Source organism: Acartia tonsa, chromosome 3 (assembly GCF_053477335.1).
Source record: "Acartia tonsa isolate MP-2025a chromosome 3, ASM5347733v1, whole genome shotgun sequence".
NCBI classification, from domain to species: Eukaryota; Metazoa; Arthropoda; class Copepoda; order Calanoida; family Acartiidae; genus Acartia; species Acartia tonsa.
This window is the reverse complement of record NC_137262.1, coordinates 27,035,828-27,058,455: the sequence shown is the minus strand read 5'-3', so window position 1 is coordinate 27,058,455 and position 22,628 is coordinate 27,035,828. Positions and strand designations below refer to the sequence as shown.

The following is a 22,628-nucleotide window of genomic DNA, read 5'->3' as shown; positions in this document are numbered from 1 at the left end:
CCTCATGAGAATCAAAAGCTTTCTTCACTTCATTCAAATTTCAAAGTGCGTTAGAAAAAGTTTATGGTTAACTGGTGCGTTTTTAATATTTTTTTTATGGTATCGTATTGTAGAAAGGTTTCCGTGAATATTAAGATTTTTTTTATTTCAATATTCGTGGAAAATTGTCTTAAATACTATGCTATACATGTTTTTCCAGTATTGCTGAGAACCTGATCTAATCAACTGGATATTAATCGGTTTTGAAGCTATAAAGGGAAAAGTTATTATATGGTTAATTTTAATAATAAACAACATTATAATTTAAATTAAATGCTTTGCTAAGTTCTAGGTGTCTCAAAATCAACAAAAATCTAGAAAGGGGGTGTAAGAGGGTCAACAACCCCCTAAAACAAATATTAGGAAGTACTCTCTTCCTCTTTTTTATCCTCAAAGTTTCCGCCCCCCCCCCCCCCTCCCATTTAGTAAATTGCTGTGCTCGCCACTGATTAAAATGTATCTTATCAGCTATTCATTCCTCAATGTTTTTATTGGATTGATAAATGATAATAAACTCTCAGGAAAAACGGAAAATAATAGGATAAAAAGACTTATTAGAAAATTTATTTGAAAACATTGAATTGGTAATCCAATTTTAGCATTCTAAATCTTTAGGTTAAATTATCTGGAAGCGAGGGGAAATTTGGCTTTTACATACACTGTCCCCATAGTTTTATGATACCCCATACTTATTTGTTGGCTTAACAACTTTGGTTACTTTCATTGAATTGTAATTAGAGATTTATTGTCCATTGTCGTATACCTTTCGATTCCTGGTAAATTTTAGAATTTTTTAATGCTAACTTTACTTTTTTTTAGGGACTGATTGACCGTCTGTTTGGATGACAACGAATAGCCCCTAGCGGCAGAGACACTCCTCCCTCAGTTATTTAGGACTCCACCCACAACATCCAGTTATAAACATAGATAGATAGATAGGCACCTTACCTATCAGTTGAATACACAATTTTAATAGATATCCAAAAAGTAGAAGAAAGAAACAAGACACAATCCCAATATTTCTACCTTTCTTCAAAATAAGGATCACCTACCATAAATACAATTCATTCATCCAATTCATCAAAATTTACAATCATATATAAAGAAAAGCCTTCTACAAAACGAAAATATTATAAATGCATATAGATAAAATATGTTTTAAAGACCACTAACTTTTATTATTTGCAAACCCCAAAGTTTTTTATTTACTGGGCATTAAGTTTGAGCTTAATACTTTAAGATATTTTCATCATAAAAAGTCATGCCATTTTATTAGGGGAGGCATTCAAAACAGAATCTCTTTCTGCCGTAAAGGGTTAACCCAATCTTAAATTGTACTTAATTATAAACCAGATTAGTTTTGACGTATCTCAAATTTTAATTGTGATTCATATTTTTAAAGAAACAACAAGAAAAATATAAAAATCTAACGCTGTAAAAATGAAAATAATGTATCGATAAAAAAATGTTAAACCCAGTGATAGTGAAAAATATTTTAGACTAATATTTGAGTCTAATATAGTGATGTTAACTCAATACCAAAGTGTGATTTTCCCATGATAACAAAATTATATGTAAAAAAATTATGTATTTAAAGAAAAATTCTATTTCATTATCATCCTAATCCATATTTTTTTTATTTTCTTCATATTATTATATAGTAAAGAACTATTTTTGTTGAAAAAATTGGCCAATTTTTTTGTTTGTGCCCCTACCTTGCTACTCCCCCCTTTGCATGTTATTTTACTTGTTGGGATCTAGTGCACTTCACGGTAAAATGTTCCTGGTAAGGATTATCTTCAAAAATCGTTAATGGCTGCTTCCTTCCAGACGTCTGAACGTACATGTCGAACCCGCACACCGTTCAAGTGGCATGAAGTCCTTATTTATACAGGCTGGAGTAGCCAAGATCTAATAATGCACGGGGAAAGCTTTACAAAAGAAAAAGGGTTTAAAATAAGTCTTTTTTCGTGCATTTCTTTGCACTGCGAGATAACTGTGCGCATTATTGAGTAGTGACTAGTCCATATTATTTTCAGGCCTTTTTCTTGTTGGTTATACTTTTGTGCAAGTATAATCTATATGTTCAATCGTTTAGCTGTTAGCAGCCTTTAAAAATAATCGTTACCAGGAACATTTCACCTTGAACTGCACTTGATTCACTTGTTGTAAAGTATGTAAAGTATCTTTTGCTTACATTTTGAGCTTTTTGTATGAATATGTTTATAGATTATATTAATGATATATGTTGTGTATTTATTGATATCAATTGGCCAATTTAAATTAGAATTGTAACAATATATGAATCTAATGTTGTAAAATTTTGAAATGGACACAAAATAACTATTTACCTATCTCTCGCTTATAGCAAATCAAAAGTTGTAAAAGTGCGCTCAGTATAAAGATTATATAGAAGATATATAATATTTAAACATTTAATCGTCCAGCTGCAGGTTGTAAATTATAATTATTAAAAATCAATAGAACTTTAAAATCTTTACTATGTCCATTATAATTGTATTATCAAGAACCAACCTTTATTTATTATATCGTATTATAGACAGCTTTCCGCGGATATTATAATTTAATACTAGTTTTGTTGGCCCCGATGAGCCGATGGACCGGGTTAACAAAAGTGGTATTAATTCTATGATTTTTATTTTAATATTCGTGAAAATTGTCTGTAATACAATGCTTTACATGATTTTTTTTGTATGGATGAGAACTAGTTTTAGTCCACCGGACATTAATTGGTTTGAAAGCCATACTGGAAAATATTTATCAGCTATAAAGACCATGATTCAATAAAAATGGACATTGTTAGATTTTAATGAAAAAAATACCTAATGGTTGTGTGTAACAAAAAAAAATATGTAAATCTTTTTTATAAAAATATTAGGTATAAAATTAAAAATCAGTGCTAATTGTTATTTTAAATAGATAGATAAAAATCTTTTTGACTTAACCTAATGAATTATGATTATTTTGATTTTAGCACAGATAATTTTTTTGATAACTTAATTGAATTTTAAAAAACATGCATTTTATTTATAAATTCAACATAAATGCAAATAATAATTCCATCTTATTAAAACTTTTAACTATAAAATAATGCAAAAAATATGCAAAATTATTTTTAGATTGAAAGACAAAGTATTTGAAAACATTCAGTTTTATATGTAATTGTTCTTATTCACTATAGTTTAGCTGTTGGGCAAGATCAAGGAAGGGAGGGGACAATGGGCTGCTTATTTCAATAGTCCCCAGAGTTTATAAATACGCTTTCATATTTGTTAGCTTAACAACTTTTGGGACTTTATTGAAATTTGATCGGTTGGTTTATTAAGTTCAGTGACCAAACTGTTCAATCACTATTTATTATCTAAAGAAGGGGTAATTTTGTGTATCATCATTAGGGATGTACATCAATTCATTGGCCATTGTCTTATCCCTGGTTAAGATCCCTTAAATTGCTTGGTCGACTACACAACTCCAAACTTTTTAATAGTTATTTATTGCATCATATTATAGACAGCTTTCCACGGATATTAAAATAAAAAATCATAAGATTAGAACCAGTTTTGTTAGCCACGAGGGATCAAAGACCCGGGCTACCAATTAATATTGATTTAATTATATTTATTTTAATATTCGTGGAAAATTTTTGTAATACGATGCCATACATGATTTTTCACTATGACTGTGTGGTCCAATAACAATTTGAGGAATAATGCTAACTTTGTATTTTTTTAAGTTCTACCCAAAATTGTGATTTTATATTGTGTTATATAAGGGTTAATTTTCATATAAACAAAAGATTCAAAAATCTTATTTAAACAATTAAAATCAAGTATTTTAAAACATGAATTAATAGAAATGCCCTGATTTATCTCACATAACTTCTTATGGTTGCTAATGTATGTCTTTCCCCCAGTTATTTGACAAATTCATTCTTCTTAAAAAACATGATTATTTTATTATTAATAAAATTATAAAACTGTAGGGTGACCAATCTTAAACTACATAAATACAGAAGAAAGAAAGTTGTAATTGTAAAACTTATTGTAACTTAAAATTGTACTCGATTCAAATATAAATAAATTATTGAAAAGATAGATTTTAGTTTTATCTTAGTAGCAAAGCTGAAAGTCTAAACTTGACCCAAATATGGCAATCCCTCTATACAAAAAAAAATAACATGAAGATTGATGATTCCTGTTGTTATCTTATTTTTCCCACATTTTTATTGTTGTGCGAATTTATTCGTCCAATCGAGTTGATGAATAACTATTACAATACTATTTTTTCCAAAAAAAAAGTTGTTTGAACTTTATGTGTACTTTTCCTAAGTAATAACTTTTCCAAAACTCAGAAAAGAAAAAAAACATCAGACGGTATAAAAGGTCTCCAGAGAGGTTGTAAATAAGAGTTGGAAATAACATGAAAACAAGGATGATAACATCAAACGAAGTGTGTTACTTTAAAGAAGGGATTATAAAACTCCAATTAACTGTAGAGATAGAAATATGTTGTTATCTTTTTTAACCCTTACAGATCGGGCCCCAATTCCCACCTTAATTTATCGGGGGGGGGGGGGGGGTAGGGCTCCAAGAGCCCCCCCCCCCCCATCTATCTCGGCTCCTGATACAGATAAAGACGTAAATTTAAAAACAGCTGTAGAGCGGCCAATTTTGCAGCGCAAATTAATATTTGTATCTGTTTATTATTGCTCAAGGATTTACCAAAAAAAACATAGGTTTCTAGCTTTAATAGAAGCCACGATATTCATGATATATGTCTGAAGTAAAAGCCGGACAAAAATCGGTCATAAAGTCGGTCAGGGAGCGGTCAAACGGTCATAACACCACTTTTCTCAGAAGGTCATTGATATCTAAGTATTCACCAAAAAAAATTTAGGTTTCTACCTTATACACAAAAGTCATAATGTAGAAATTAAGATTTATTTAGAATTTTTCAAATTTTTTTTGCTACCCAACCGACTTTGACCGGACACCACGACCGACACAGACCAGATATCCTAATAAAATCAACTCTTGCCGACGTATAATTACTAAACTTAAAAAGTCATGAAGTTACAGCTCTCCATCTTACCTACAAAAAAATGAGATTAAAAAAAATTAGAGGGGGGGGGGGCTCTTGGAGCCCCTCCCCCCCTGATCTGTAAGGGTTAAGAGATCAACTTAATAAACCTTAGATTAGGTTAATTGGGGACTGGATAGCCTTAAAGGGTTAGAATACCGAAGGTATAATCACCGCAGGGTTAAGACCCCTCGTAGCGGTAGACATATGAAAAAAATATAATTTCAATTTATCTTAAAAATTATAGGGATAGAGGGGGGGAGTTGATTAGTACTCGAAATGCTCTTTGAGGGATAGTAGCAGATACTATTTAATAGAAAATTATCTCTGAAAATTACTTTTAACTTTTGAGGGCAAAGAAAAGTTGAAGCCATTATTGTAATTGATCAGAAATGTTTTTGTATTAAAAGAGTTTTAAATTCATATTACAAAGTATTTGGAAAGTGCCTGACAATTAAGATCTTAAAAAAAGTTCGATAATCTTTTAACATCTTTTAGGAATGATAAACAAGGATGACAACATCCTTAAAAGCTCTATAATCAGAGGGAAGGACAATTGTAGAGTGCCAGAGCTTTATAATTTATTGGCGATTGTCTTATTCCTTTTAGATCCCTGAAAATATATAATGTGCTCCAGTCAAATTGTTAGTTTTGTTCTTTTCACTCCTCTTTCCAGAACAAAATATTTCATGTCAGCCTAATTTATCAGGGATCTAAAAGAATAAGACAATGGCCGATAAATTGATGTACATCCCCAATGATGATACACAGAATTATCCCTAATGTAGATGACAATTAGTGGTTAAAACGTTTGGAAACTCAAGTTAATAAACTAACATTTAAATCAAAATTTAATAAAGCAAACGAATAAGAAAACTTTGGGGACAAGAGAAAAAAACAGCCCAATGTCCCCTCCCTATTTAATCATTGCTAACTCAGCCATAATTCTTTTATTCAAAATTTTCAAGAGTTGTTGCGTAGTGGCAAAGATTCTCTTTAATCTATTTAAAAACGTTTCCATTAGAAATCGCAGCTACTCTATAACCAGTATGAGGAAGCGTCCGGTACTATTTCTTAGTAGGATAAGGACATTCAGTGATTTGTTTCCAATTTCCTCATTTAAAAAAATTTCTTTTCTGTAGGTATGAAGATTGAAAGTATTAAATTGCAATGAAAATTTTTTTTTGTCACCACTAGCATCTAAGAGATATACAAGGGAAACAAGAGAAAAAGCCTGAATCCATCCAAATACTTTAACTTAAGAATATATATAGCATTTGAAACCATTTAAAAAGCTATGTGAAGGTATCATAAAATCAAAAACTCAATCGGTTCATTGGTTAGATATTTTGTCAGACTTAAACCTTCCTACTTTATCTGACAGGACATAAAGATATTAGTTTGTTGTTGCTACGCTACATATGATCATAATTGTCCTTGTTAAGTTTATTCGTAGTCAGGAAGGAAGGGGACAATGGGCTGGTTATTACAATAGTCCCCAAATTTTTTAACAAGGTGTTCTTATTCGTAGGCTTAACAACTTTAGGGACTTTTCATGAATTTTGAAGCACTAAAATCAAAGGGTAGGACAAACGAATATTAAAACTAAAAGAGTGACAGAACACACTGACATACAGACAGACATCCTGTTTCTTTTAAGGATTTACTTTGTATAATAAAATTATATATAATAAAAGTTTTCAAGTATTTTTGGAGTTCACGTGAGTATAAAAACAGAAAATTAAATTTTTAACAATTTTATAACTTTTCGCTCTGTAGACAGCGACATATTGGATTTAGAATATACGGAGATATTATGAGAGGGGAAATATTATGTTAGTAACATGGACATCAGTTATTGGTCAGTTCTTTCATACAGTGGAATGGAGGGGATAGGAAAAGGGGGGGGGGGAGGTTGTTGACTCGTTACTTTAGCCAGCTACAAGTTTCACTTTATTAGAGTAAATAATAATCTTGTGCAAAATCCAAGTAATTATAAAAATAATTTTTACGCAAGAATATTTCCAGTATGGATTCCAACCGATCAATATCCACTGATCAGAACTAAAAAAATCATGTATAGCATCGTATTACAGACAGCTTTCTGACTGAATACTAAAAAAATCTTAAGATGAATGCCAGTTTTGTTAGTTCGGGCCTTTGGCTCCTCGGGGCTAACAAAACTGGTTTAAATCTTATAATTTTTAATTTAAATATCTGCGGAAAGATGTCTATAATACGATGCAATAAATAACTTATATATTGAGTGCATGTGAATGTGTGTGGCTTGTGTGTGTGTGTGTGGGGGTGTGGGGGTGTGCGAGTAAAACACGAATAAAGAACGTGAGTTGGTTGAAAATACTTTTTTTTCGTGTTATAAGTTTCCAGGAAAAAAGGAAATGTTTTATTGCTCAAAACCTGCGCGTAAAATTGTACAATAAACTCGCTATATTTCTTTTCCTCCATAAGTTTAGTGGCTCAAAGAGGGTCTGTCCGTCTGTCTGTCATTTCTGTAAACAAAATTTTTTTTTAGAGGTTTAGCACTGTGTATGTTGTCAGGGGTGTGCGCACCCGGGGTGGTTATTTCCTTTGGTCTGCAACCACTTACTCAAAAGTAAAAAAAGTGTCATATGCTCTTCTGTAAAGGAGAATCATATCGGTTTAGCGGTTGGGGAAATCCTTCGCTGCAGACAAAAATAGCTTAATATTTTATATTATAGGATTATTTTTTTATGTGTGTCATAATAGAAATAAATTTAAGGAAGGTAGTTTTTTATCTTGACACCCCCCCCCCCACCCCATGGCTGTATTAGAGAGGTGTATCAAATTTAATTCACACACTTACACTGTCGTCAATTATTTATTCTTCAACTTAACTTATGGTTGTTTATAACTATTACAAGCGGCTACGTCCCTAGAGGCCTCTAGGAAAACTTTAGGTGGAGGTGGAGGGGGTTGATTGAATTTGAACCCCAATTTTTTCATTTTTTAAAAAAGAAACAGTAAAATTTCACCCTTCCCCCCCATTCCAGCTAAAATAGTTAAAAACATTCCCAGGACTTGCCAGCTACATTGTAAAACAGAACCATTTCGGTTCAGCGGTTAGCGAGATTTTTTGATAAAGACTGACAGAAATCTTGTTACCTTTATATAAGGAAAGTATATACTTTTTACGTGTTATAAGTTGTTGCTTCTGAAATCGATCATGTAAATACAAATGTTTTATTAATTACTCCTTTACCCCAGGAATAAGATGAAAATGGCCTCTTTTAACTTTTTAAACTTTTTTATATAAAACATTTCTCAGCACATGAGTAGAGAGAGAGAGAGAGAGGAGGAGAGAAAAAGAGCGGGAGAGAGAGAGAAGGAGAGAGGGAGATGAAAGATTATAATGTTGGTACACGATTTTAAAGTTGCTACGCGTTCTGTCATAGGAATCATCATGCAAGTTTCAAATTGATAGGACAATTATAAAATGTCCCTAATTATAGAACTGTATTTTACGATTGTCTCTGTCTGCAAAAAGACCGGAAAGTTCTTTTGAAAACCATATTAGAAACTGTACTAAAACGTGACCGGAAAAAATGCATCTCGCATTCATTATTGTAAAGTGTACATTTTTCAGATTATTTCATGTTTAGAAAAAAAAATAAATACAAAATGGAATAAAAACATTACAATTTAAAGATAATGAATTTGGATAATTGAATTAAATTATAACGCAATAAAACTTTCAAAGAGAAATATATAAATATGAAAATACTAGAGGTGGTGTTCTAAACTTATCCCGCTACTAGCTAGATTGAATATTAATCTTTTACTTCCATTGTCCTATCCCTGTTTAAAGTATTAAAGTATTTATAATATTTATTAATAATTATTAAAATATTTTAGGATCCTAATATTTTTTTATTTAAAATTATCGTCCAGAAAGGGTTAAAATGTTTAGTTAACTGTTAAATTTTAGTTCAATATCTGACCGCATTACGCACGTATCGCTAGTATCAAATTATTTTAAAACTAAGTTTTCTTTTATTTACTATATTATAAATTTAAATTTTCTGTTTTATGAATACAAATTTAATACTTCAATTTAATTCATATAGCAACATGAAATGAAAACAAATGAATTTATTCTTCATAGAGTAAAATGATGTGTTTTATTGTTCTGGTCAATGAGAGTTTATTATGGATTATTGGAGCACTATGAGTTTTATACACTTGTTACTTGGAAAACTTGAGCTCATTTATAGACATTTATTTCCTATATAGATCTGACATGGATCTTGAAGTAATAAAGCAGGCTGTTTTGTAAATGTTAAAAATTGGAAGAATCTATTAAATAAAAGTTATAGTAAATATACTTAGTAAATAATATATAATTTTGGAACTAAACATGAAAGTTTTTTTCTATAATAGTATATAATTCACAATGATAATAGATATAGAATATATGGGGATATTATGAGAGGTGAAAAATGTCGTCAATTGAGTTTGCTAACATTGATATCACTTATTGGCCATTGCGGTCACCCAGTGGGATGGTTTAGGATCGATGGGGTAAATGGTTGGATGGGGAGTCGTTATTTTAGCCCGCTCCAAGTTTCACTTTGTTACAATTAGAGTACATCAAAACCTTGTGCAAGATCCAAGTAATAATAAATCCATAAATTATTGTATTATTTCTTGCCATTCAAAATCTTATTATTTAAAATAACCTTATGCGGAAGACGACATTAGAGTAGCGCACATGCCGCGAAACAGTTTGTTTACATTATATATTTAGCGCCAATTCCAATAGTTTAGTTTCGTCGACAAAAATAATTTTAATTTTTCTGCAATTTTTTGCTCTTTATAATGATTCTGTTAAATTGAAATTTATTGTCTTTCAAATTTTTATTAGTTTTGTTGTTAAAAGGTATAATTTATAAATGTAATTATATTTACCTAGTAGATTTTTTAATTTAACCAAGATATAAGATCATATAAATTTTCTTGAATAATGAATTTTGAATAAAAAGTTTCAAAATTCAAAAAATATTTCTAAGAGAATAATACCCGATTTCTGAATGTGTTCAACCCTCTCTTTGTGTTGGAATGGTTATAAATATTCTATTTAAAGTAGATCATATTCATATACTTCAGAATTTTCTTCAGAAGTCTCAGTGATGGAAGTTGCAAATAAAAATGAGGTCAGTTTGTTTCAAAAAGTAAACCCATCATAGCAATTATAACCTTTATATTAGATTTGAATTCATAAACAAAAAGAGAATTTCTATGTTAGGTTATAAGAATATGGAATGGTTTCAAACAAAGTGCCTCAAAGTCGATAAGCACAGAACCCCTCTTTAAATTTTTAAAAATAAACAAGAATGGGGGGGGGGTTTAGTGTATGTTTTTACTTTAGGTCCAGTTTGATTGTTAAGTTGCCTCATAGCACCAAAAATTTGCGCACTACTATACCCCCTTCCCCCTTTTTTTAGATTTATGTTAAAAATTCATGTAAAATTAGTTTTCTCAATTTGACATTTTAATTTGAGAGATATCGTAATCCTTATGTTTATAAATATTTTTGCAATTCAATTATTGTTTGTAGCACAATATGCATATTTTACACTATTTATTTTTATTTTAGGATCCTCCAGATGTTTTTCAGAAAATGCCACTGTTGGCATTTCTGAAGTTTTTAAGTTTCTGCACAGAAGGGCAAAAGAAGAGATTTAGATGCATAAATCGATGGTAAATATACGTATTAACAACTGTTCATCTACTCTACGGCTTCATGTGATGAATGTCGGTCTCTAAAGATCGAGTGATATTCTGTTGATTATAAAATGTTTTATTACTTGCTAGCTTTAGGTGTTTAGAATATATTGCGAGGATTTAACTTAATGTTTGATTACTCCACTAATTATATTTGTCGTCATACTTTGTTTTTTAATTTAAAGGGTAAACATTTTTTTGTAAAATTTTTATCAGTTTGCTCATTCAATGGTCTAGATTATAACACATAACTTCCCTGGGCAATGATCAACGGATTTTCAAACTTCTTGAAAGATGAAAGCTTTATCCATTTATGATGAGTATAAAATGTCAAAGTGGTAAACTGCCTCTTTGTATTACTACATAATTTTTATTGTACATAATCCGACTCAGGGGTGTATATATTTTTTATCCTAGTTGAATTTATTTCCCTCCATTTTAATTTTGTTTTAAAGGGGGGAGGCGGATGTTCCACTTTTTGAAACCAAAACCAAAAGTTAACAAAGGAACTCATCTAAAAAAAGAGTTACAGGTCTGAGATTTTGCATAGCAGTTGCTTTATAGGGGTACAATATGGAACTGTGAAGAAACGGCGGCGCAACCGCCGAAAACCGGCGTTTCCCGCCGAATTTTTTTTGCCTTTTCTCGGCGGTTTTCGGCGGTTGCGCCGCCGTTTCTTTACAGTTCCATATTGTACCCCTATTAAGCAACTGCCATGCAAAATCTCAGACCTGTAACTCTTTTTTTAGTTGAGTTCCTTTGACTTTTAGTTTTGGTTTCAAAAAGTGGCACATCCGCCTCCCCCCTTTACCTTCTACTACTAACCTTTATTTAAAGGGGGGGGGGGGTAGATATACCACACTTTTCTGGGATCTTGCCGAGTCAAGTATCAACTGTTGGGAATATCAAAGGATGACTCCATGCAAAATTTGAGCCGGATCCGGCCAAAACCGGCCGTGAATTTTATAAAAAACCGGTTTTTTCCGGTTTTTAGGGGGTATCTGTAAATCGATTCAGCTGGAGCAAAACCGGTTGGAGGTACAAAAAATTTTACTTTACATGAAATTTAGCCAATGCAATTGCCTACAAAAATGTATTTCATCATCAACTTGATTGGACAACTCTTTCCCCTCCTAAATGTCCATTAAAACCTCGGAAACGGCAAAAATCGACAAAAATCACGCCTTCGGTGGCGAATAACGGCTAAACGAGAAAAAAGTTATTAATTAATTAAAATTTCAAATTTTGATTTTTTGATGGATTTCTTTGATGAAATGACAGGCTGGTCAAATTTTAGGCCATTTTTTGCGGTTTTTGGGCCGTCACGCCCAAACGGTTTGAGATAATCTCACGGGACCTTTTGCCCGACCTAAATCTGGTTATTTGTGAGGTCTAAGAAAAAAAAATCTCGGATTGGATGAATCACGACGTCGCTGCGCGCCGTCAAAAATCGCTGGTCGGCTCATTTTGCCCCCTCAAACCCTCACCTCGTGCCATTTTTCTGTGTAAAGATTATAATTATAATCTTTTGCGTAAGTCTTTTTTTTTTCCCTAGACCTTACAAATAACCAGACTTAGGTTGGGCAAAAGGTCCCGTGAGATTATCTCAAACCGTTTGGGCCTGACGGCCCAAAAACCGCAAAAAATGGCCTAAAAATTGACCGGCCTGTCATTTCATCAAAGAAATCCATCAAAAATCAAAATTTGAAATTTTAATTAATTAATAACTTTTTTCTCATAAGAGATAATGACACAAGACTTTCACTTGGTGAAAATTCAGCAATGTGAGCCGCCTAGACTTTATATTTGGTGACCCTGGGGTGACGGGTTCAGTGCCCCCCACACCCACAAAGTGGGCATACTTTTGAAAATGACGTTTTTCAGTTTTTCCCCTTAAAGGAGGGGAAGGAGTCGTTTTAGAGACTTCAAGCATCTCTTTGATATTGAACAACTTTTTGAGGCGGACATTTCTTTATTTATGTTTCATTCGCCTCCGACTGACCGTTTAGCCGTTATTTGCCGCCGAAGGCGTGATTTTTGTCGATTTTTGCCGTTTCCGAGGTTTTAATGGACATTTAGGAGGGGAAAGAGTTGTCCAATCAAGTTGATGATGAAGTACATTTTTGTAGGCAATTGCATTGGCTAAATTTCATGTAAAGTAAAATTTTTTGTACCTCCAACCGGTTTTGCTCCAGCTGAATCGATTTACAGATACCCCCTAAAAACCGGAAAAAACCGGTTTTTTTTATAAAATTCACGGCCGGTTTTGGCCGGATCCGGCTCAAATTTTGCATGGAGTCATCCTTTGATATTCCCAACAGTTGATACTTGACTCGGCAAGATCCCAGAAAAGTGTGGTATATCTAGGGGGGGGGGGGTATTGCAACCATCTCGTAATCAGTGAGCAAATGGCACTTAGAATTCGAATTTCCATCTGAAATTTTGCATGAGTAATCCTTGGTAGGTATATTTTCCCTAAATCGAACAAAAAGTTGGAAAAGTAACGGCTAACGGCTGGCAACTCAGCCGTTTTGCCATTTTTTGGATATCTATATTACAAATTAGTCCCGAAACCTATCTCTACATAATACTCTTTACCACTCCAAAACGCTATTAATCGGTTTTAGATGGTAGCTGTTGGTACTAGAAGTTTTAATAATGGTTATTGCTATCATTTAACATAAATTAAACCAAAAATATGTTTTAAAAAGTTGATTCCTACGTAATTGATGATGGATTTACCCTGAAAATAGGCAAAAAAAAGGCTAAATGGCTGAGCCGCCAGCCGTTACTTTTCCAACTTTTTGTTCGATTTAGGGAAAATAGACCTACCAAGGATTACTCATGCAAAAGTTCAGATCGAAATTCGAATTCTAAGTGCCATTTGCTCACTGATTACGAGATGGTTGCAATACCCCCCCCCCCCCCCCCCAACTTACCTACCTTTTTAGGTTTTTTGAGAAAGTATCCCGTGAATGCCAAAATATATTTGGTACATACAGGATCAAGCTTCGGTTCCCTGACTTTGACATTGTGAATTTAGATCAAGCTATGGAGAGACCCTATGGGTTGAATGACATAAAGTTGAACATCAACACTTCTAACAGTAATACTGAAACACGTAAAGAAGTTCTTTCAAAGTACAAGGATAACATTATTGCTCTCTGTACTGAAAGTGGAGATGAATTTTTGTTGCAACCCTTTTTTGAATTTCAACAGATCCAAAGGCTGAGACTCAATTTTTCTTCTATTGATAAGGAGCTTAATAAAGAAATTTGTGAAGTTATGTTAGATAGACATGCCAAAACTCTTGAAGAGATGAACCTTATACTTCTTGTTCTAACACCTAATGTAAAATTGAGGCTGCCATCGATCCCAAAGCTGACATCACTTACTGTTGATGTTATGCAAAATTCTCATCTGATGTCACTGATCCATGCTTACAAGGACACACTCAGTGAGCTCAAGATTAAGAATATTGAATATGATTCAGCTGCTGTTGACTACCACATTGATATTCCAAACCTGAAAGTTCTTCATATCCGCAACTATTATGATGAGAAATGTATTGTTGCGTTGATGGAGGCGGGTCTGGGCACATTAGAGATTCTAAAATTAAACGACATCAAATTTGACAAAGAAATAATTGATAGTGCTGAGTTTAGCAAACTGAGATATCTTCACATGCGAGATATTCCAGGAAATCTTGCATTGTGTATGCTCCAAGCATGTAGAAACACACTCACAGATCTAAAACTTGAAAGTATAGACATATCTCTTTACAAGAAGGGGTTGGTGTTGCCAAAACTTGAAATGCTTGAAATTAAAGAGGCAAGCAGGGAAACAGTGGTCGGTCTAATGCAAGCTTCTCAGGGAAGGAAAAAAATATTTAGGTAGCTAAAATATTAATAATCATGTTCTTTATAGGCCAAAAATCTTATCTTTTAAATGGAGGGAGGTGAATAAGGGGATGAAGGTTTTTTTTGTAGTTGTTGGAAAAAACTAGGCTTTTCCTAAATGATTTGAAACTGTAACTGTTGTATTCGGCAGGAGTGTTGGTTCCGCCGTCATTTCATAACAGTTTCACATTATACCTACCTCGTTAATTTAAATGCTATGCCAAATTTTAGTGCTGTAACTTTTATGGTCGGGTTCTTTTGAGCTTTAGGATTGGTTACTAAAAGTGTCTCATATCCGCCTCGCCCCTTTTTAGCTAATCTAAAATTCACTCCCTCTTTAAATTGAAATAAAACCTGTCTATTTAGGATTAATCATGGTATACATCAAGCTTAAACTTCATTTTGTTTTTAATATTTTTCAATTTGTAGAAACATGTTGAATATGATATGGTATTACCTAATATTATTTTTATTTCTAAAATCAGGATTCTGTGAAATATATGACACACAACAATGTTTATCTAAGAGATGAGGATCTTAAATCATTCAAAACCTATCCCAAGAACCCTGAAGTTGACTCAGGTAATGTTACATAGGTTTAAATGTATAAATAGGACAAAAAATGCTCTCCCTCAATTATCCTGTCGAGCACTAACCATTCCCTTCTCTTTAAAAAAATCAAATTGAAAACTACTTAAATTATCTTGGTGGATACAAACGGTGGCTTTTTAGCGGGAACTGCGGTCCCGCTGCCGTTTCTTCAGTTCCACATTTTAACTTATTAAAGCGACTGTCAGACAAAATTTTAATGAAGTTTAATTTTGGTTAAATTCTTTCGTGTTTCAGTTTTGGTTAAAACAGTGTCGCATCCGTCTCCTCTCTTTTAAGTTTTAAAGCAAGGCTTTTTTACAATTACAGTCTGTATTTATTAACTTTGATAATTAAATTCGGCATAATAGAATCATCCAATAGATTTCAAACTTAACATTATGATTCCTTAAACAATTAGGTACAATTTATGTCTCGAAATGTTTACTGAATATTATTTATTAATGTTGAAGCTTTGATACATTTTGACATAATTGTTTACATGATGTTCCTAGTTTTTCCCTTACTATGATTTTAAATACATATTTCTAGGTCTATAAAACACTAGATATGTCATAAGAAAAAGCATCTCTATTGTAAAGTCTTTACAACGTAGGTTCCCTGATCTTAGATATCTTACGTATTTAACAACATATTTATAAGATTTTTTCACATTTCTAATAAAAATCTATTTCTTAACTTTCCAAATAAGTCAATTTTAGTTTGTCCATCTGATTTTTGAGCTCCGCTTCTATAGATGTTAATATCCTTATTGTTTAGATGAAGAAAGTGTTGGCATGTGCGACAGTTGGGATGAAGACTTTGAAGATTGGTCAAATCTGGATGATGATGAGTATTTCAACTTCGATGATGATTCAAGCCAGTTTAATTCGGATGAATCATTTGACCAATTAGATTCTGATGACTATTGAAGTCATAAACCAGCAGTTAAATGAATGTATTTGTATGCTAATGTTGTAATATTGAGTCAACATCTGCTTGAAAGTTATTGAATAACTTGTTCATTATTAACTGCTTATTTTATTTATGTTTATTTCTATTATTTTATTTCAGATAAATTTTGTTTTTATTATGGCGGATCTAATTGTTTAAACTTCTATGCTGTGTTATTTTTTTCAGAGAAACCATAAAATGAGCAAGAAACGAAAAAATGGAGAATTACCTGAAACAATGGAGAGCTTGAAAAGTAGAAATGAAGAATTGGAGGCACAGAATATGACATTGATGGCCAGAATTCAACAATTTGAGCAAGAAATCCGTAAATTAAAAGAAAATTGTAAATGTCCTAAGGTAAAGAAATGTTTTGGTGTTACCTTAACTTTTGCCAAATACAAATACTACTCAATAACAAGTGTTATCTGAGGGGTAGGTTTCTGGGAAAATCCGTAAATGTTATGTGCTATGAGTTAAAACAGTAGTAGAACAATATTTTTTTTGTCTATAGTTCTTTTTAATAAGAAATACACATATTTAGTGAATATTATCGTTCTACTACTATTTTAAAAGCTTAAAACACACACCTTTACGGATTTTACCAGAAACCTACCCCTCTCTTTTATTAGTTTTGTCTAACTTTACACCAATGGAGTTATTTTTTTCATTTTAAAATGCATTAGTAAGTTTAAATGAAACCTAATCTTATAAGAAATTGTGCTCAATGTGTAGGTTGAGCAAGGGGTGGGGGATCTGGTTTTTTTCTATGCCAAAACCTCTACTGAGGGTTCCTGAACCCAACCTGACATCATGAAAATAACCACACCTCCCTCAACCCCCCCCCCCCTTTCCAACTAATTTTGTAATTTAAAAGGGTGAGGGGATTGTTACAGTGCTCAAAAGGGTAATAAGCGAGACTGCGCCTACTTCTTAGAACCAACTAAACATCTTTATTTTTTAGGACATTGCTGGAAACTTTAGAATTGTTCCCTTGCTGGCCATGAGAAAAATATTTGAATTCCTATCTTTTGATGATCTTAAAGAGTTGAGGTGTGTTTCTTCTTGGTGAGTTTATAGTAACTTTATATCATTTTATAAGTTTTTCTTCAAATTTTAATTAGCAGTGTCAAATTTGCAGAATATACACCCCTGGATGTGTGTCTTATTTTCTAAAAATCAACATGAATACTATTTTAGAGGTGCCCTAGTTTGTTGTATATAATGCTGTATGAAATTCTAAAAGTTACACAATATATTCATGTTATCTGTGTTAACAAATATTTATCTGTAATGTTAACTTTCTTTATCACTTTTGACATTTTTGAATGTAACTCAAAAACTACATGGTTAAAGTTTACTTTTCTTTTGAATATTTTCATTGCTAGCCTATATTTATGCTATGATACTATCTAGGTACATTAACTCATGAAATGTAAGGGGGGGGGGGGAAGTTTTGCCACTTTCGCGTAAACAGTGTTCTCTGGACTAGGTATTGATTTTAGATTATAGGTTATTTAGGATAAAAGTTTACTTTTGGGTATTAGTTCACGTATATTTAATCATTTTTTAAATAGGTCTCCAGGTTCAGGTGCTGCAGGTGGTTAAATAAGTGTACCTCTAACTCTTCAAATAAATATTTTTAATTTTACCTGTCCAGAGTGTACCTGGAGGCCTGCAGCACCTGAACCTGGAGGCCGAATTTATTTTTTTCTGCAGATATGTTAATAACATTCAAAAAGAAGCATATTTTGTTTAATAAGTTGCTCTCTAACTCTTCAAACAAAAAAATTTAAATTTTTTTACCTGTCCAGAAACGACCTTCCAGCCTGCAGCACCTGAACCTGGAGACCGATTCAAAAAATGATTAAATATACGTGAACTAATACCCAAAAGTTAACTTTTATCCTAAATAACCTATAATCTAAAATCAATACCTAGTCCACAGAACACTGTTTACGCGAAAGTGGCAAAACTTCCCCCCCCCCCCCCCCACCCCTTAATCCATTATTATCTTGTATTATCTAGGTTCTTCACAACTGTATCAAATGAATTTGAATCATTGTTTGGAACCTACCATATCAAATTGGAACAAACACTAGTGTCTGTTTCAGGAATGTCTTAAAAACATAAATGATATTTTTAAAAATTAAATGAAAATCTCATTAGATTTAATATTTTTTGTCAAGATCTAATGAATACAATTTGAAAAGAACTTGGCTAAAATTCACATAGAGATTTTTAATGCTTGAGAGGAGATATTTAAGAATAACATTCAGAGATGGCATAAAAAAACCACCTGGTTAAAAAAAAACAAGCTTAAAAAAACAAAAAAAAACAAGGTGGGGATGGTTTTTAAAAAATATTTATACAAAGGCCTATCTTTCCAGTTATATCTTTTCATAACGTAAATAATACAGTAAATAACTCTCAAAAACCTAAATAACTGTATCAGCCAGGGTTGTCAAATTGGGCGGGCGGTTTTGGGCTGCCCTATTTCGGGTCCTTTTGGGATAGAGTTTAATTTAAAGTCAAGAAAACAAAACATTATTATAACCGGTTAAAGGTGACGGGTAAGAAAATACCGAAAATACGCAATGACGCAAATGAGTATAAAATTTACAAATTTGACGTTTTTTTAAAGATGCAACATATAAAAATAGCTATTAAAACAAGTTTCAAGCATAACTTTTATCTTATTATGATAACAATTAAATAAGAAAAATATTTTTACCATATGCAATTCGTGATCAAACACCTAATCGAATAAAAAAATGCAAGACATAGCTTTTAATTTAAGATAGACTAGGGGCAACGCCCACTAGAAGCCTCTAGGTGTTCTTAAGTTTGGAGGGGGATAAGTCAACCGCCCTTGTACTTTTTTAATTTGAGTTTTAATAAGAAATATCAAAAAAAAAATTTGGGGGGGATTTTAAACTGGGAGGGTGGAGGTACGCTCTCCCAAAGTAGTTAAAAACCTTCCCTGTACCTAAAAAAAAGCTTAATTGCAAAGGAAAACCAAACAGATGTTATTTTTTAAAAAAATTTATAAAACAAAAATTGGCGCATTTGTATGAACACCAGAATTATAGATTTGTTGGGGGAAGGAAAAAAAGAGAAGGGGAAGAACAAGTTTTAAGAATTCCTAAATATATAATTACCCAATCTTCCTTCACCCGGTTATACCCCCTCCCTCATTCTCTTCCCCACTTTCAGGTTGGGGGGGTTTTCGCGATTTGAGAAAAATTTGTCTTTATATTATAGCGAATTAAATAATCTTGCAAGCATCGCTTTTATCTTATGAAGAAAAATCAGCGAAAAACGAGATCTGAAATTTGCGTCACCCTTCAAATATAACGCATGAACGCTACGACCGCGAGACGTGGCAGTAAATTGTCCACTATCCCTTTTTTTTTGGGGGGGGGGGGGTGAAAAAAGAGGGGGGGAGAAAAAAGAGGGGGGAGCAGGCCTATAATTTGTATATTATTTAAAAAAACAAAAAAAAACCGGTTTAAATAAAAAAAAAAACTGGTTTGTTCTTTTTTAAAAAACCTGGTTTTTTACCATCTCTGAATTAACATTACTAGTTATCTAGCAGATAAAATATAATCATAATATTTTTAGTTGGCATTATGTAATATGCCTAATGAATTAAATATTGATAATTGTATACCTAGAGAATTATTTAAGTTTTAAACAATAAGATACTGGAATGAAGTTCATACTGGAAGTACCAAAAGAAATTGATGCAATTTTAAGACCTGGAGTAAAGCTTGCATATAATTTGGATATGTGGGATGATTTGGGAGCACCTGATGCTGATCTTATTCAAGAAATTCTTAAGTACAAGAATAATATTACTGAAATCAATGTTGCATTGTGCCATGATAATTATGATTTTCTTCTAGAAGAAGATTTTTATTTCAAAAACCTGGAGAGGATAAACATAGATGTGAAGAATTGTAAAAGTGAAGACTGTAGGCATGGACATTTAAATTTAGTGAGGGGATCCTGCAATAATTTTATTTCAAGATATGCCAATCAACTTCAACAATTAGCCATTTGTGATATGGATGAGTGGCAGAATGATAGAAATGAAATCAATGGTAATGACTTAGCCTATCTTCCAAATCTAAAATCACTTCTACTAAAAAACTTTGGTGATACAGATGCTTTATTTGTTATAGAATCTGTCAATATTGAAAATGTAACAAAATTAGAGATGCGAGGAATCTGCCCGAACGATAATAATTTTAAAGATTTAAATATCAGGAACCTTTCAGTGTTGAGTTTAGATGATGTTGATAAGGAATTGTCTATATTATTATTGAATCTAAACTCAAGTACACTGACAAAGTTGCAGATTGGATTTAGTATGTCTGATGATTATGAAATGGATTATGTTGAATTCGAATATATACAATTTTCCAAACTGAAGTATCTAAACATCAATGGAATGTTTGAAACTGATGCTTTAACTTTTATTCAAAGTTCAAAGAATACTATAGCAGAAATTCATCTATCTGAACTATCTTTTCTTCAAGACCATAACAATCTAGAATATGTCACCTTCCTCCAGCTTCCTCACTTAAAGAAGGTTCATCTTGAAATTGAATTTGATTATATTTTATCATCTAAATTGGTATTTTCTGTAATTAATGCTTGTGATGAGAATACTATTATTCTCACCAACAATCAAGTAATCAATTATTCCATGCTGGAGGAACTACGTCGAAAGTTTAGATATTATAAGAATGATTTAATGTAATACACCTAATAGTTTAACATATCTTCAATGTACTACTAATTTTAATTTTTATGATCTTACAACAATTTGTTTTTATTGTGTGTAACATTCTAAATGAGATCATACTCTTATCAAAGCGACATCTGAGAAAACTAAGAATTAATATGGACATGTGTTTTAATTTTAATATCAGGAAGATAGTTTTTACTTTTAATCTATGCAATAGGTATAGTACAATGACTTAACTTTTGTTGATTCCTTTTAAAATATGATTTTCATAATAAGCTTAAAACTATTTGATTTTATTGTGCTTTATGTTTCAAACTTTTAGCATAAACTGTAAGAAATAAGAATTAATGAGTCCTTAATTTAGTTAATATCTTAGCAATAAAAAGATGGTTATTATTTGAATCTTTGCAATAATATATAATGTCTTTACTTGATTTATTTTCTTTATAATATGCTTCTCAAAATCATCTTGATTTGTTATGTTTTAACAGTGTTTAATATTTCTTTTTAGTAGCGAAGCTACTCTATAATTCACAATGTCCGTCCGTCTGTCTGTCCGTCCGTCCGTAATTAATGAATTGGGGGAAATGTGAATTTCTCGGCTCCTATAAAAGATAGAGAGATGAAATTTTTGACAACATTCCCATCATTAAGGAGCACAATTAACTAAAAACATCAATGGCGGTCGGACTGCTTTTTATTAGGTTTTTGGCTATTTTTATACTTTTCACATTTTTTTTCTATATCTTTGGTGTTTATTGCCCGTTTTTCAAAATTTTTTTCGTTAAAGATATCAAAATTTATTTTCCTGTCGTTTGAAGAAAACAACAATGACAGTTAGACTGCCTTTTTGCAGGTTTTTGGCTATTTTTATGTTTTTCACATTTTCACCTATATCTTTGGTGTTTATGGTCCAATTTTTAAAAATTTTTCAGTTATAGATATTAAAATTAAATTTCTGGCGTTTTAAGAAAAGAAACAATGGCGGCCAAACTGCCTTACAGCAGGTTTTTGGCTATTTTTATATGTTTGACATATTTCCCCATATCTTTGGTATTTTTAGTCAAATTTTAAAACTTTTTTGCATTAACAGTTTCAAAATATTTTTTCCCATTGTTATGTGCATCTAGTATGTAATTTACTTTAACCGGCTTCATAATACAAAATAACACAATTTTTTGTGCTTCGCTACTTATGGATGTTGTCATCCTTGTTTTGTATTTTTTTGCGTAATTAAACACATAATATTCAAATGGGTGAGATGGGGGGGGGGGGGGGGGAGGTGGAAGTTACACTTAGAATCCATATAGAGCTTCATATGAACAAGGAAGTTCAATTGGAATTAATATCACAATATTTATTTTTATTTTGAAAGTACCATAATTTATTCATGATTTTAAATTTTTATCTAATGTTTAATAGGTATCAAACATTTTATTTAAATTGTCACAAAAAAACTTGATTAAATCTCATCTAATCTTCTCCATACCTGTTATCAATATGTTCATTTATTAAATATGTGATTTTTTTCA

At 31.9% G+C, this 22,628-nt stretch overlaps 2 protein-coding genes across 7 annotated transcripts in view; both read left to right on the top strand.

The window, feature by feature from the left end:
* Positions 1-4,154, top strand: part of LOC145313779 (uncharacterized) — a 136,370-nt gene extending 132,216 nt beyond the window's left edge. For all 4 annotated transcript variants that reach the window (XM_080153384.1, XM_080153383.1, XM_080153386.1 and 1 more), the window contains one exon: positions 859-4,154. The gene's annotated coding sequence lies outside the window, so the exon portion shown is untranslated. The remainder of the gene's footprint in view (positions 1-858) is intronic.
* A 6,019-nt stretch (positions 4,155-10,173) lies between these two features.
* LOC145313772 (uncharacterized) lies at positions 10,174-22,588 on the top strand. 3 transcript variants are annotated; one of them, XM_080153366.1, is made up of 7 exons: positions 10,174-10,331; positions 10,775-10,878; positions 13,854-14,776; positions 15,288-15,383; positions 16,170-16,700; positions 17,305-17,408; positions 18,369-18,453. In XM_080153366.1, exons 1-5 carry the CDS (start codon positions 10,308-10,310, stop codon positions 16,319-16,321), a joined length of 1,299 nt encoding a protein of 432 aa, XP_080009492.1. In that variant the 5' UTR covers positions 10,174-10,307; the 3' UTR covers positions 16,322-16,700; positions 17,305-17,408; positions 18,369-18,453. The 3 variants fall into 3 exon arrangements, with proteins under 3 accessions (XP_080009492.1, XP_080009491.1, XP_080009490.1); XM_080153365.1 differs by lacking the exons at positions 10,174-10,331; positions 10,775-10,878; positions 13,854-14,776; positions 15,288-15,383 and adding exons at positions 20,045-21,313; positions 22,472-22,588 and having other exon boundaries at positions 16,322-16,700; positions 18,369-18,454; XM_080153364.1 differs by lacking the exons at positions 10,174-10,331; positions 10,775-10,878; positions 13,854-14,776; positions 15,288-15,383 and adding an exon at positions 20,045-22,374 and having other exon boundaries at positions 16,322-16,700; positions 18,369-18,454.
* Positions 22,589-22,628: the final 40 nt, after the last annotated feature.

Excerpts from the sequence above, each read along its gene's own strand:
- LOC145313772 (XM_080153365.1), top strand. The coding sequence starts at position 16,509 with ATGCTGTGTTATTTTTTTCAGAGAAACCATAAAATGAGCAAGAAACGA. Across the intron at positions 17,409-18,368 it reads TTGAGGTGTGTTTCTTCTTG|GTTCTTCACAACTGTATCAA; the intron begins GTGAGTTTATAG and ends TGTATTATCTAG. Across the intron at positions 18,455-20,044 it reads AACACTAGTGTCTGTTTCAG|ATACTGGAATGAAGTTCATA; the intron begins GAATGTCTTAAA and ends TTAAACAATAAG.